At 37.8% G+C, this 15,272-nt stretch overlaps 2 protein-coding genes across 2 annotated transcripts in view; one reads left to right on the top strand and one right to left on the bottom strand.

Annotated features, from left to right (window-relative positions):
• SNRPF (small nuclear ribonucleoprotein polypeptide F) lies at positions 1 to 7,449 on the top strand. The gene is made up of 4 exons (XM_080809924.1): positions 1 to 141; positions 2,002 to 2,127; positions 6,217 to 6,281; positions 6,882 to 7,449. The coding sequence occupies exons 1-4, from the start codon at positions 139 to 141 to the stop codon at positions 6,946 to 6,948; spliced, it is 261 nt and encodes an 86-aa protein (XP_080666050.1). The 5' UTR covers positions 1 to 138; the 3' UTR covers positions 6,949 to 7,449.
• A 606-nt stretch (positions 7,450 to 8,055) lies between these two features.
• The window catches only part of CCDC38 (coiled-coil domain containing 38), a gene marked incomplete at both ends in the record, with an annotated part of 43,422 nt that continues 36,205 nt past the window's right edge, over positions 8,056 to 15,272 (bottom strand). Inside the window, 4 exons of the mRNA XM_080810202.1 lie at positions 8,056 to 8,169; positions 10,651 to 10,744; positions 12,714 to 12,919; positions 14,139 to 14,324. Of these exons, the coding sequence (XP_080666328.1) occupies positions 8,056 to 8,169; positions 10,651 to 10,744; positions 12,714 to 12,919; positions 14,139 to 14,324 (600 nt within the window). The remainder of the gene's footprint in view (positions 8,170 to 10,650; positions 10,745 to 12,713; positions 12,920 to 14,138; positions 14,325 to 15,272) is intronic.

The following is a 15,272-nucleotide window of genomic DNA, read 5'->3' as shown; positions in this document are numbered from 1 at the left end:
GAAAGGTTACGCTGCTGTTTGGCGGCCATTTCTCTGGAAACTCAGCGATTCGCGCCCGGCGGGAGCTACTCCACTCACGAGGGACAGACTACAGCTGGGTCGGCGGCGAGTTACCTGCAACATTTTCTTGTAGTCGCGATGGTAAGGAGGAAAAAGGGAGAGCAAGAGAGAACGGTGACCAGCTTGCCGGGCCTGGTGGTTGATTCGCGCGTTTCCCATTCATCCGCGTGAGGAGCCGCGCACCCGGTCCCCAGCCCCGTTCTCCCTGCTCTGGGGATTTGAGGCGCGCGCTCTCTTTCTGATGCCCTTCCCATAAGTGCCCGGCCCCTTCCCCTCTTCGTTTGAATGTGAGCCTGAGGTATCCTTGCTGCCTGATACCGCAGGTTCGGTTTAAAGATGAAGCGGTTTTCAGGTTTCACTTATCACGCCCAGAATCGGCTTTCTTTCATTTCATCATGTTGGGATTCTTAGCCCCGCAGCCCTTTGGAATACAGAGCGCAAGCACTGGAGCATTCTTTTGTTCGTTGACCAAATATTTTTTGAGCTCCTGCTACCTGCCAGATGCTGTTGTAGGCGTCAGAATATACGGTGAAAAGTACTGACGCGGACCCCGCTCGAGATTTACTCAGTCGGGTATGAGAGACAGGTTCTATCAAATGATATTAATATGTAATTGCAAATAATGTGAAGTGCTAAGAAGAGAGCAAACGGGTTGCTGTGAAGATGCGCGATGGTACATTGGAAGAGTGGTCAGGGATGGGATCCAGAAACCTACGTGATAGGAAATACGAAAGCCAGTCCCTTAAAGAGCAAGAGGAAGAGTGTACAAAGCACGGGGAACATGAGCATAGGCCCCAAGTCCGGAAAGAAAGCTTGACCAGTTGGAGGAATTGAGAGAAAGCCATTAAGCTTGCAAGAACAGTGGTTATGAGATAGGGTCGGGCAGATCTTTTAGGTCATGTCAGGAGGTCTGGATTTTACTTAAAAGTGCAGTTGAAAGCCATCGAGGCATTTTAAGCAGAGATATCCCATGGTAAAAATACTTGCTGTGTGCATAAGTTGGAGAAAGACAGGTAAAACCTGAAGACCTATTAGGAAGTCATTGCAGTAGCTCCCATGTTCTTTGACATCACTCTGAATATGCTTATCTACAGAACTTTAGTAGTCAAGTTTCTTGGTTCTTTTCTTTGGGCTGATGGGTGAGCAGATGAGGGAAGGAAAAGTCTGAATTCACTGGGGGATACTACTACTGGTTTGCTGAATAAACAAACATTAAATGATTGCCCATATGTGTAGGCAGCTTTGCTAAGTCAAATAAGACCCACCAGACCAAGCTCCTGGAATTCAAGTGAAAGCTGTCAAATGCCATCTGCCCCCTCCTTCCCTCTGTAGCCTCGTATTTGGGACTATGACATCTTTGAATTGTTCTGTATGTCCGTGAGGTCGCCTTGTTGCTTTACTCTTCCATCCTTTTACATAGGTAGCCTCTTCTACCTAGAACAGCCCCTTTCCCCTCTGGAAATACCTCTCATCCTTTAAAATGGAGGCATTCCTTATTTTGGGCAACCTCTCCTTTTGACTCTGGATTGATTTGGTACCTTTATACATAGCATATCTCCTCTTACTACATTGCAATGTAATGTCTGTTTGTATGTGTTTTGCCTCTCTTCCTCCTGTGAGCTTGAGGACAAGGAGTGTAATCTGCATTTTTCCCTCATTGCTTTTACTTTTGTTTCTTTATAGCCTGCAACAATGAGTAATGTATAGTAGGTGTTCATTGTTTAAGTGAATGCAGAATGAAATTCCCTAACTGGGTATTTAAATTTCTCTTACGCTTTTCAACAAATAGAAGTGAAAATTATGTAGTAAAGTGAGAGTGAGTCCAGAGCTTGCTTTATTTGGATACCATAAAATATTGGTGATTTGGTAGAGGGGAGTAGGTAACGGAAACTGAGCTAAGGAGAAGTAATTGATTGAGTCTTGTTTTTGTTCTTTGTGCAGAGTTTGCCTCTCAATCCCAAACCTTTCCTGAATGGATTAACAGGAAAGCCAGTAATGGTGAAACTTAAGTGGGGGATGGAGTACAAAGGCTACCTGGTATCTGTAGATGGCTATATGAACATGCAGGTAAGCTAAAGCTATAAGAATCATTAAATTGTATTTATTTTGCTTTACCTTAACTCCTCAAAGGTTTACTGTGATTTATAAGAATGCAATCAACCAAACCGACAGACATAAAACAAAATTCAGAAATAAAGTCAAGGTCAGGGAGGATGTTATATCTATGATAAACTGTGTATGAAACCTGTAAAACCAAAATTCAGCCACAGAATTGACTTCTAGTGGTTAAAATAAAAAGAACTCAAATATTAGGAGTCACAGTGGCATAAGGGAAACACAAATGAGGTTTTTGTTTTGTTTTTTTGCAGAAACGGCAGAACACTCCCAACATTTAGCTCTGAAATTTTTCTTTTTTCTTTTTTTTTTTTTTTTACTGAAAGAAATTTTTCAAGTGAATTTCTTAAGTCTTTTAATGAATGCTAAAGACATAATATCAAAGTAATTCAGTAAAAGGATTTCTCGAAGAAGTGGACAGGACAAACCAAAGGAACTGTGACTGAATGTCTGTTAAGCTAGCTTCTATAAATGTTTAGGATGGGTGTTGTTGTTTTTGTTTTTAAAGATTTATTTTGGGGGGGCATTGGGGACCAGGTAGAGGGAAGAGAGAATCTCAAGCAGACTCCCTGCTGAGCTTTGAGCCCAACGTGCAGCTCCATCTCATGACCCTGAGATTGTGACCTGAGCTGAAATCAAGAGTCAGATGCTTAACTGACTGAGCCACCCAGGCACCCCTTGTTTTGTTTTTGTAATTGTGGTAAAATATATCTAACATAAAATTTACCACTTTGACCATTTTCAAGTGTAGAACTCAGTGGCATTAAGTGCATTCACATTATTATGCATTTATCGCCATTACCAATTTCTGAAACTCTTATATTGTCCGTAACTAAAACTGTACCCATTAAAAAGTAATTCCTCTTTCGCCTGTTCCCTGGTAAATGTTATTCTTTCTGTTTCTGTTCTAGCTCATATAAGTGGAATCTTACAATATTTGTCCTTTTGTGTCTGGCTTATTTCATTTAGCATAATGTTTTTAAGGTTCATCCATGTTGTAGCATGTATCATAATTTCATTCCTTTTAATGACTGAAATAATATTCCATTTATGTATATACCACATTTTTTTTTAAAGATTTTATTTATTTATTTGACAGACAGAGATCACAAGTAGGCAGAGAGGCAGGCAGAGAGAGGAGAAAGCCGGCTCTCCACGGAGCAGAGAGCCCGATGTGGGGCTCGATCCCAGGACCCCGGGATCACGACCTGAGCCGAAGGCAGAGGCCTTAACCCACTGAGCCACCCAGGCGCCCCTATATACCACATTTTAATCCATTCATCTGTTGGTAGACATTTGAATTATTTTCTACCTTCTGGCTGTTGTGAATAATGCAATGAACATGGGTGTACAAATACCTATTAGAGGTTCTGCTTTCACTTCTTTTGGATATATATCCAGAAGTGGAATTGTTAGATTATACATTAATTAAGTTTTTTGAGGGACTGCCATACTGTTTTGTTTCTTTTTTTATTTGAGAGAGAGAATGAGAGCGAGTGCATGAGAAGGGGAAGGGTTAAAGGGAGAAGCTGGCTCCCTGCTGAGCAGGGAGCCCAATCCGGCAGGATCGAGTCTAGTCCCATGACTATAGGATCATGACCTGAGCTGAAGGCAGTCGCTCAACCAACTGAGCCACCCAGGCGCCCTGCCAGACTGTTTTCTCTAGCAATTGTATCATTTTACATTTCACCAGCAAAGCATACAGGTTCCAGTTTCTTCACATCCTCACCAATGCCTATTATTTTCAGTTTCTTTGATAATAGGCATCCTCATGAGTATAAAATATCTCATGGTTTTTATTTGCATTAATTCAATGATTAGTGATACTGTGATTTTTATGTGCTTATTGGCCATATATATATATATATATTTTTTTTTTTTTTGAGAAATGCCTGTTCATGTCCTTTGCTCATTTAAAAACTGGGGTGTTTTAGTTGGCTCCATAGCTCAGGGGTTAGAGCACTGGTCTTGTAAAAACTGGGGTGTTTTGGGGTGCCTGGGTGGCTCAGTGGGTTAAGCCTCTGCCTTCAGGTCATGATCTCAGGGTCCTGGGATTGAGCCCCGCATCGGGCTCTCTGGTCAGCAGGGAGCCTGCTTCCCCTCTTCTCTCTCTGCCTGCCTCTCTGCCTACTTGTTATCTCTGTCAAATAAATTTAAAACAAAAAACAAAAAACTGGGATGTTTTATTTCTTTGTTGCTTAATTGTAGTAGTTTCCAGCCAGGTTTTCAATGAAGGAGTTTGAAGTTTTATTTTCCTGAAACATAGGTATTTATGTGACTGATTGATGGCAGATGGATTTTAAAGGTTACTTAGATGGGTAGTTGGTCCAAGCGTGACTCCCAAGTATTTCATAGTGGAGTACTTGTAGGAAAAGTACTAATAGGGGCACTTGTAGGCAGAAAGCTGAGATTTTCCTTAATTTAAGAGGTTACTACTTGAACAGATGATGCTTTGGTCCCCAAAGTTCTTACAGAGCATGGTTTTGGCCTGGAAAATTTCTCAAGCAGGAATCATTTACAAAAGCCATAGAAAGATCTGAAGAGTGTGCTATTCTGCTCAGTTTCAGACTTAGTGATGGTGATTATACAACTTTATGAATATATTAAAAACCATTGACTTGTACACTGTAAAAATGAATTTTATGATATGGGAATTATATCTCAATAAAAGAAAGAAAGAAAGAATACCCACTGAATATTTGATTTTAGAAGTAATGTAGTTCTGTTGAGCTGCTGGAGTTATGAAATGTATCTGAGTAGCCACATTAATGATGTTTTTAATTTGTTTATTCAGCAAACATTTATTAAGAGCCCATTATGTGCTTGGCTCTGTGTATATAGCAATGAACAAAACTAAGTCACTACTTTCAAGGAGTTTGTGTTGTAGTGGTGGCAGATGGCAATGTAATGCAATATCAGGTAATGATAGACACTATTGAGAAAAAGAAAGCAAAAACGGGGGTAGTGACAAGAGTATGCAGTGTTAGATAGGATAGCCAGGGAAAGGTTCTCTGAGGAAATGAATTTAAGCAGAGAAAGGATTGAGTGTGCAACTGAAGAGAGTATCAAAGGAAGAGCCTCTCAGTTTAAGGGAGCAGTAAGTACATAGGCCTTGGGGCAGGGACTTGCTTGGTGTATTCAAGGCATGGCAAGAAGGCCAAAGCAGAGGTGCCTGGGTGACTCAGTTGGTTAAGTGTCTGCCTTCGGCTCAGGTTAAGGCCGTGATCCCAGGGCCCTGAGATTGAGCCCTGCACCAGAGCAGGGAGTCTGCTTCTCCCTCTCCTCCCCACATGTGCTCTCTGTCGCTATCTCTGTCTCTCTTAAATAAATAAATAAAATTAAAAAAAAAAAAAAAGCCGAAGCAAAATGACGTAGGGGGAGAATGATAAAAAGGTTGGAATGGTAGACATAGAGAGCCTTTTAAGTGATTGTGGTTTTTAAAAGTAACAAAGTTTATTACTTATATATGGAAGGAAACCTAAACATTTTGTTGTAAAATTAGTTTCCTGAAATAACTATAAAGGTAACTCTGAATTGTTTAACTTTCTCTTAACTTACTTTGTTCTGTTAGCACATAATTTTTAAAAAATTACTATTCAGTTCTTTGGTTTGGGTCTTGACTAATATAAGAGTATTTGATATTTTAGCCATAGATTTTGTGCTCTGAATTTTGTAACTTTTTGTAACTGAATTTTTGGAAAGCTTTAAAATCATAACTTATTCATAAATTGGAGACTGTCTTCTTTAATATACTGTTTTAATGTCTAATAGAAATGTTACATAACTGAGAGATTTTAAAAATTATGTTGAAACAAGCTTTATTATATATTCTACATCCATCAGTGTTAACTTTACAGAATGTTTATATAAAACCCAAAGGTACTGCAGTAGTAAAAGCTAATCTATTAATTATAGATAATTTTTGGTATAGAAAGGTCTCAGTTAATAAGTTCTCTCACCAGTATTACCTAATAATTTTTTAGGTAGTGCTATACTATTTTCCTCCTGTGTTATACTAATATATTTTCTTTTGATTTAAAGCTTGCAAACACAGAAGAATACATAGATGGAGCATTGTCTGGACATTTGGGTGAAGTTTTAATAAGGTAACAAAACAGCAGTAGTATATATAAGGAGTGACTAGAGAGCATTAGAAATACCTGTTTAAATAGACTAGTGCCTCAGTTTCAGAATTGCTTTGTTTAAATCACTATTAATTTAACATATTCTACAATTAGAATTGAAGAATTTTGAAATCCTTAAAATTTGTCCAAGAAGATGGAAATTTTTTGGAGTTACTCATCCGTAAGATTTTTCTAGTAATGATATTAAACTTTCTAGCTCTTAGCTGTAAACTTTTTCAGTGGTTTTAGTTGCAAGAGCTTGGTTTTGAATTTTACTTGTATCTGCCTGGAGTTAGGGATTTTTACTTTATTCATTTTCTTGAACTAGAGTCACATTTTCAAATTTGAGTCATTCCTTTTGGAAGATCATAAAGATACTATTTTGTAACATCCACTGGGTGAATAAGTACCAAGTGCTTTTTAGCAAATCAATGGTAAAAACATTTTTTAAAAAGAAAGAAATGATACACTGTAAATTTAGCATTCAGTATTTTTGTAACCAAAATTATCTAGCAATAGTAATTCAGATCTTAATGTGGTTTCCAGTTGGAACAACAAAATGGATTGTTTTTCTGTTTACAGGTGTAATAATGTCCTTTATATCAGGGGTGTTGAAGAAGAAGAAGAAGATGGGGAAATGAGAGAATAGCATCTTTTGTGGGGAAGTTTTTTTATATATATTTCTAGACAATAAAACATTTTTTTTTCCAACTTGACTCATGAACTATTCATATTCAGATATTTAAATGTAGAGCTCAAGTGTTGAAACAACTGAAAGATTATTCAGAATTAATACTTTAAGAGCCACTCAGCTTCATTCAGGTTGGTTTTCTTTTGTAAGCTCAGTACTCTCTCTTTTTTTCTACAGGGAAAATTTTTTTGCTTCATAAACATTTATGAAGGTGAATTTCAGCCCTTTTCTTGTAATTATATATTAACTGAGACCTTTTAAAAACAACTCTTTCAAAGTTATTTTTGAACAACTTTTGACATGTATAAAGTTAAATATTTTCTTAGAATTAATATATACTGTTTTATTTTACATAGTCAACAAATTACATGTTAATTCTGTCAGTATAATCTAAGTAATGTACATGTTATAGCTAAAATTGAAACATCACCTGAAAATTAAAATGATTGTGGATATAGAGCACAGTAGAAACTATGAATTGATATTTAGGCTAAAAGCATATGGTTTGTTCACTTGCAAAAATTAAGTGTTCTGAACAGAACTCCTTAATGTGAATTAAAAACCAGTCTCACAGTTAAATTCTGAGTAAAAACCACTAGTAAGTGGTTTTCATTTATGTTTTAAACTCCTCAAAACCATTTAGAATCCTACATTGTTAAAATGTATTCTCCACAGTGATAAAATGTATACTGTGAACTGTGGACTGGTTAAAAACAAATTAGACCATTTAAAGTCCCGAGTTGTCGGAGAATGCCATTGTTGCGCTTTAGCGGTCATTCACCACATAGTTACACCTGTAAGGTAAACTTTGGATGTGTATCCCCAATTGGGACAACTCAAGGATAAAAATGTTCAGCTCAATGGAATTTTACTTAGTATATGATAATAAAAGCCTTCAACAAAGGAAAATAACTCCTATTCCCAATCCTATAACCACTAGAATAAGTGTGGTCTTCCTCAAATTGGTTAGGCCAGCATATGGGGCAGAATGTTGCCATTAATGGAAACCAGAATCTACAAAATATGCCTAAAATATTCTGGTAATAAATGTCTTACTACTTCTATTCAAGTGAAAAAATATTCATCCTCTAGTGATTTTGTTCTTGTATCCTTGACTAAAAGTAGTTCATGTTTGTTACCAGATGGAGGTTTTGAGCGATAGACAAGTCGTCTTCCCAGCTGAAACAAAAGAAAAATACTTAATATTTTTTAGCATAACTATTTTCTGTTGAACCATCAGTAAAATAACATTAACATGATTTTTCCAAGGAATAACATGACTCAAAATAGTAAATAATCACAGTTACATAGGGATTGATGACGTAATGGGTGTCCAGCATGCTAGGCAGGATTAAGTAACAAATAAAGCACCACAGCATGCAGGAGACAGAGCAGTTAGGTTATATGGGAAAGTCAGGAGATTTAGTTAGTATCAAAAAGCCTATGTTTCAGATGTGGTCGGCCTAGAAGAGCACCACGTTTGAGGCCAACATTTCATTTCTCAGTGCCATAGCAAAATTTCTCCTCCATTGGTTAGGATAGATCACTTTCCTCTGCTGAACACCAGTTGACTGGCATTTAAAAATTCTGTTAGACAAAAACTTGAGAAAACCATGTATATCTACAACATTAGTAATCCTGTTGGCCCCTAGATGTATTCCACCAGGAGAGGCTTAGGGAAAGCCCTTGATTTGTACCTATTCATTCTCTGGGGCATATACTCAAGTTTATTATACTAATTATTTTTCTTTTTAGCCTTTCCCCCCCTTCTTTATGTATTTATGTATTTATTTGGTTTTGCTTCTATATCTGAATTTGTGTAAAAGAAATGGATGAGAAAGTTACTCTGTTGAAAATGAGATTTTTTTTTAAAAAAGATTTTACTTATTTGAGAGAGAGAGAGAGAATGCACACAAGTAAGGGGGAGGGCAGAGGGAGAGGCAGGCTCCCTACTGAGCAGGGAGCCCAATGTGGGACTCCGTCCCAGGACCCTGAGATCATGACCCGAGCTGAAGGCAGACATTTAACGACTGAGCCACCCAGGCGTCCCTGAAAATGAGATTTCATGGAATATCTCCAACTGTGTCTCAAAAGGAGCACTATATCACTATGTGAGACTATCCCCTGCATTGCAGAATTTGACATTCCTGGCCTTTGAGAACTAACAGTAGCAGTCCTCCCCATCATTTTATTAACAGAAATGTTCTTTGGGACTGGAATCCCCGAATTCCTTTCTTAATGTCAGATTTTGTTTTTTTCTCTCAATGATCTTTTGGTAGTCTTTGTTATTAATACTGTCTGAGAGAGTTGCCAGTGATAAATTGCCCTGATTGATAAGAACTTTTGTCAGAGGTCTTTGTACATTGTCAGCTGATCAAATGGGCATCATTTTTTTCATTTTTCTTCCCATTTTAGTTTTCACTCTCATTTTTAGTCTGCTAATTTCAATAAGCATTTATTGAATCTCCTCTGTGTAACAGGCACTGGGGACACAAAGGTCATAAGAACTCACTCATGGTCTAGAAGGAAAGCTGAATCTATTAAAAATACATTTCAATTTGGTGAACCCTTAGTGAATAGTAGTATGTTTACATGGAAGGGTGATGAATGGTTAATTTGCCTTTGGGAGAAAGAGGACAAGTCAGGTCTTCATAGGAAAAGCTGAACTAGAGAAGCCAGACCCTTTTTAAGCTGACATGCTTATTTAAATGAAATTAAGATAATCAACACTTTTTGACATGTATATTAACAGTTACTGTATTTCAGAAACTTCTTCAAGTACTTACCTCAAAAGTTGGTTGTGAGGCACACAATAAGTATTCACCATAGTTTAGCTATTACTGTGGTAAGAATCAATGTCCATAGTAGCTTTGTAGATAACCATAAAATTAGCTTCCCCAAGTATATTTCAGACCCTAACCCAGAGGAGAGTGGCATATAGAAACACAAGGCCCTCCATACCCAGTGGGAAGTCAAGGACCACATGTACTCAGTGACTGCCTAATCCCATGCTTCTTATTGGTTAGGTAGTCTTGCAATATGAAGAACTTTGACTTCTGGTGCTGAACCTGCTGCTAAATCTAAAGCGACTCTGGGTAAATCATTTTAACATCAACTGTTAATCTCATTATTTTTCACAAAGTGAGGATTAGAAGACCCTCCCAATTATATGCAGTTCTCTGGATTTGCTGTCTCCATTGTTGATTGAAAGTAGCAAGGCTCATGGCTATTATATGTAAGAAGGAGAAGATATACATAAATACAAAGAATATTTCCAGAAGGATGCAGATGAAACTTTAAAATGTTGCATCCAGGGAGGGGAACTAAGGATGACTTACTTCCACTAAATATTATTGTATCTTTTGAACGTTGAGCCGTATGCTTGTTATTACCTATTCAAATAATTAAAGAAAAAATTATCTGGCTTCATGAACCAGGAGCTAAAGAACAAGAGGAGAGGGGAAAGGTTTCTTTTACTAAAAAATGTGGGTCTAGTGGAGGACTGTAGACCCAGAAATTTGAATTATCCTTAAAGTAACAAGGAATCAGGGAGAGACCAATCAAAGCTGGATAAATTACATGAATTAGGTATTTTGTTTTTACACCACAGAAGCACTCACATATTGATGTAGCTGGACCTATTGGTAACATAACACAAACCTTTTTCTTCGGTTGTGCTACTGCTCTTTCCAGAGCAGCTCTTAGCCTTTCCTCCTGGTGTTTTTGTTTTTCTTTCATTTTCTCTTCACGTAACCTGTCAAAAAAGGAAAACATTCTTATAACTGTAAATCGCAGAAAGTAAAAAAAGACCTGTATTATTTTTGGGTAATAGACTACCTAAATATTATAAAATCTCCCTAAAAGCTCACATAATAATTCACCTTCACCCATACTATGACATTTGAATATTCCGGTGAAATCTCAGCAACAGATCCCATTTGTGTTAAAATGGGAGAAAATTGCTTGTCACCATTTTGAAGAATTAAAATCTACCCAGATCTTGGTCTAGAACAAGCACCTCAGCAAAGCCTTCTTATCACCTTCTTGTCACTTACATTTTAGCACTTTACAGTTAATGTGTACAAGGCCTCTTGAATTAACACACAGACCCCCCCATTAGCCTTTTTAGTAAAATATAGTGTACAGAAAAATGTACAAACCACAGTGTATGCAGTTCAATGAGTTACCACAAAAGTCTACTTTTCCAGTTAACCTTTCTCAATGGTATCCTGAAATTAAGACCAAGAAATGCTTTTTTTCTTGTTCTCTTCAGGGTGGTTGTGAGGATAAAATTAAATGAAATGACCCATGTTAACTGTCCAGGCGAATGCCTGGTACAGAATAGACCCTCAATAAGTGATAGCTATTTTATGGATTTACACAGTTATAAGCATGACATTTACTGAACATTTTTTGTGCAAAATTAGGTGTTATGTACCTGGAAAAAACAAAATTCTCTTTTTGATAAGAAGGATAAACGATTGGAACTAGGTTCATACATCACAACCGAAAATAAGTTGTAATTACAATTCAGTGAGAATATATTTCTGACTGCAGAAAAGATGCAAGTGCTGTTAATGTAATTGGTCATAGGTCATCTTACAGAAGGACGAATTTTTTGTAATTTAAAATAATTTTTGCTTTATGTTTAATAAAATCCCATCAGGATCACCTTAATATATTCTGGACTTTGTTCTGATATGGGGAAAACAATACCCCCCATATACCAACCAGTAAGCAGTAACAAAATATCTAACATTAATGCTTAATATTTGAATACTTACTATGTGCCAGGCACAAACCCTATAAAATAAGTGCCATTATTACTGCCATTTTACAGATAAACTGAGACTTATGAGAGGTTATTTACCCTACCTAAGGTCACAGAAGTTGTAAATGGCGGAACCTGCATTGAAGCCAAGCAGGTCAGCCATAGTGCTAGCCTGCCTCTTAACTTTGTTTGTTATTATTGTTATGACAGGAACGATAGTCCACCTATAAGCATTCTCTACATGCTACATTATACTAGGGATCATGTATTTATAATCATTGCCTCAAAGGTAGTTATCCTTACTTAACTTGATAATGGAAGTTTGTAAATCAGTACATTCTCCTGGAAAGGCAGGTAGGCAAGGATGTGGGTATGTCGGGGTGAGGAGAGGATGCTGTCCCAGGGTTGGTAATTCTCATGAAGTTGTCTTGAGGAATGAATGAGTAAATGTGTAGATGCTGTGTGTAAGTGTTGCTGGTTATGCACTAAGAAAAACCCTCATTGCATGGCTCTTAACTTTCAAACAATTCCTTTATATAAAGTCTTGCAGTGAAGGGCACCTAATTCTACGCTTTGGGCCCTCCACTACAAGTGCAAGAGATACCTCTTCAAAAAATAATAAGTAGTGAATACTCATTCTGAAAATCCATTTTTTTCAGGCTAAAATGACCCTTTATCCATCTTAAACTAGATCAGTTGCCCCAGTGAACTCTTCTTCACAATGCTCATTATTGGTAATGACACATTATTTCATAAGAATATTTGATGAGTGTGTCTTCCACATTAAGTAATCGCTCTGCAAAGGGCACGTCTGGGTTTGGGTCTACTGCATCTTTATCATGATCCTTGCCATGTAATAGGGGCTTGCTCAGTGTTGTGGAATCCCAGCAAAGATTGTTTCTCATCTCATTAAGTCGCTCACTACACTTTTATCATAAGACATTGACTGTACTTTTGCCGCCGTTCTTTCTGTTTGATCCTCTCAATTGCCTCCACATTTTCTTTGGGCATGGATTCAATGAGATCACTCAGTTCTACCAGGCGAGACTCTACTTTTACCAGCTTTTGAACCGGGTTGAGGCTGCCAACATCAGCATCTCCAATGCAGACTCGGTATACTTGATTAATTTTTTTACTAAGGGAGTCTATCAGTTTTTCCTGAGATTGAAAAGAAAAAGGGAACAGAAAACATAACATCTCATCACCATTTTCTTGTTCATTCAATAAATGTAAAATTCCATTTTATTATCTTACAATGAAAGGGCTCGTATATACTACTACATACTTCCTTTTTAAAAGAAAAACTTTAGTGGGGGTGCCTGGGTGGCTTAGTCAGTTAAGGGCCTGACTTCGGCTCAGGTCGTGATCTCAAGAGTCCTGAGATTGAGCCCACGTGCTGCAGGGCAGGCTCCCTGCTCAACAGGGAGTCTGCTTGTCCCTCTCCTCCCTCTGCTCCTTCCCCCACTCATGTTCTCTCTCTCTCTCTCTCTAATAAATAAATAATCTTTAAGGGGCGCCTGGCTGGCTCAGTGGGTTAAAGCCTCTGCCTTCGGCTCAGGTCATGATCCCAGGGTCCTGGGATCGAGCCCCGCATCGGGCTCTCTGCTCAGCGGGGAGCCTGCTTCCTCCTCTCTCTCTGCCTGTCTCTCTGCCTACTTGTGATCTCTGTCAAATAAATAAATAAAAATCTTCTAAAAAAATAAATAAAAATAATAAATAATCTTTAAAATAAAAGAAAAACTTCAATATAGAACGGTGAGAAAATGCAGCAGCAATATAATTTATGGTCAGAATTATACTGTAGTAACATCTTGGACTATTTTCTGTTAAAGATATTGCAGTCTAGGTATAAAAAGCAATTTTAGTATGACAGTATCCTTTTGCTTGAGTGTTTTTGTGTATCTGATTCTTTAAGCATTCAGGTAGAGGCAACGTATATATAAATTTTAAATCCTTTTTGTTTTTTGCCAAGCTAGTGCATTTCCTTGCAACAAAGCGCGTGTTTTGGTGTTTTGTTTTGTTTTCTTTTGCACTTACTATTCATTGCTGAAACTACAGTCATCCTGTATGAAAGCTATTTGCATACTTGCCTTATTTCCCCTTCTAGACTGTAAGCACCTGGAGGGTAGGAGTTATTTCTTATGTTTACATTTATACCTAAAGCAGCACCTTGCTCATAACTATGCACTTAATAAATGTTTGCTGAATAAATGACTGAATGCATTCTCAGAGGAAAAAAAAAGTTAGAAGCAAACAGATTGCCAGGCTGACCTACAAAGTCTTTCAAGGAGTTTAATTTTCACTCTTGCTATTGGAAAGCTGTTGCAGTATTCTGGTCTAAGCAGAGGCTTAGGCCAAACCTTGCTGATCCCTGTACCTGGCCACTGCGCCGTCTTAACTGTTGGTAGATACGCTCGAGCTGGTAGGTAACGTGTTTCGGGACCAAAAAACTCTCATCCTCTTTGTCCACCGTGAATTTGGCATTCGCAGTTAAGAGGATCTCAATAAACTGCTGGGCAAAGTAAATCGTTCTCCAGGTAGCATCCTGCCCCAATTCCTGATTCTGCTCAAGAAGATGAGAATCATCATGAAGCCAACGACAAATAACACTCAAGACAGATGTGGCTCCAGGAGCCATGGGAAACCCCTCCTGGAATCACAGTCTCCTTACAGAGCCACCAACACTTAGTTATAAAGTCAAGGCCCGTTACTAATAGTTTACTTCCAACAGCTTGTCTTTCCCACCTCCTGGTTCAACCACCTTTCTGATGGTAGTTTACCACTAAGCACCCCTTTTCTTCTCTGACACTTATGTATTTCCTGTTTATATTTAAAACATGCTCCTTTTTACACCTGAAACTGATATAACCTTATGTTTACTGGAATTAAAATTCAAAACTTTAAAAAATGTTCCTTTTAGAAAACTTGGAAAAACACAAAGTAATATTACTAAAAGAAAAAAGAAAAAGGCCTATTTGCCATAAAGCTCTTTTTTGCTCTCCCTTTCTACCTAACATTTATTCTATTTCCTATTTATATCAGTGTATTCCTTTTAGAAAACTTCAGAAATACAGAAAACTATAAAAGGGAAAATAAAAGCAACCCACCCATCAAGGAGAAGTATGTATGTATTGGGTATGTAAAGACAATTTTGGTGCAGTGGGAATCCTGTTTTTAAAGATATTTTAGACCCTGGTTCTGAGAAAAAAGCAACTTTAATATAAGAACGGTTAGTAGTTAATGAAAATTTCTGAAAGAGAGCTCTTGAACACTTTTTTTAGGAGTTTTAGGAGTAGATGGGCAGTGGCCTTTCAGGATGTCTTTTTTCCAGAATGCCTTTTTTTTTTTTTTAAGATTTTATTTATTTGTTTGACAGAGGGATCACAAGCAGGCAGAGAGGTAGGCAGAGAGAGAGAGGGGGGAGCAGGCTTCCTGCTGAGCAGAGAGCCCGATGCGGGGCTCGATCCCAGGACCCTGAGACCATGACCTGAGCCAAAGGCAGAGGCTTTAA

The sequence above is a fragment of the Martes martes genome (genome assembly GCF_963455335.1).
Source record: "Martes martes genome assembly, chromosome: 8".
Taxonomy (NCBI): Eukaryota; Metazoa; Chordata; class Mammalia; order Carnivora; family Mustelidae; genus Martes; species Martes martes.
This window is presented reverse-complemented; position numbering and strand designations above follow the sequence as displayed.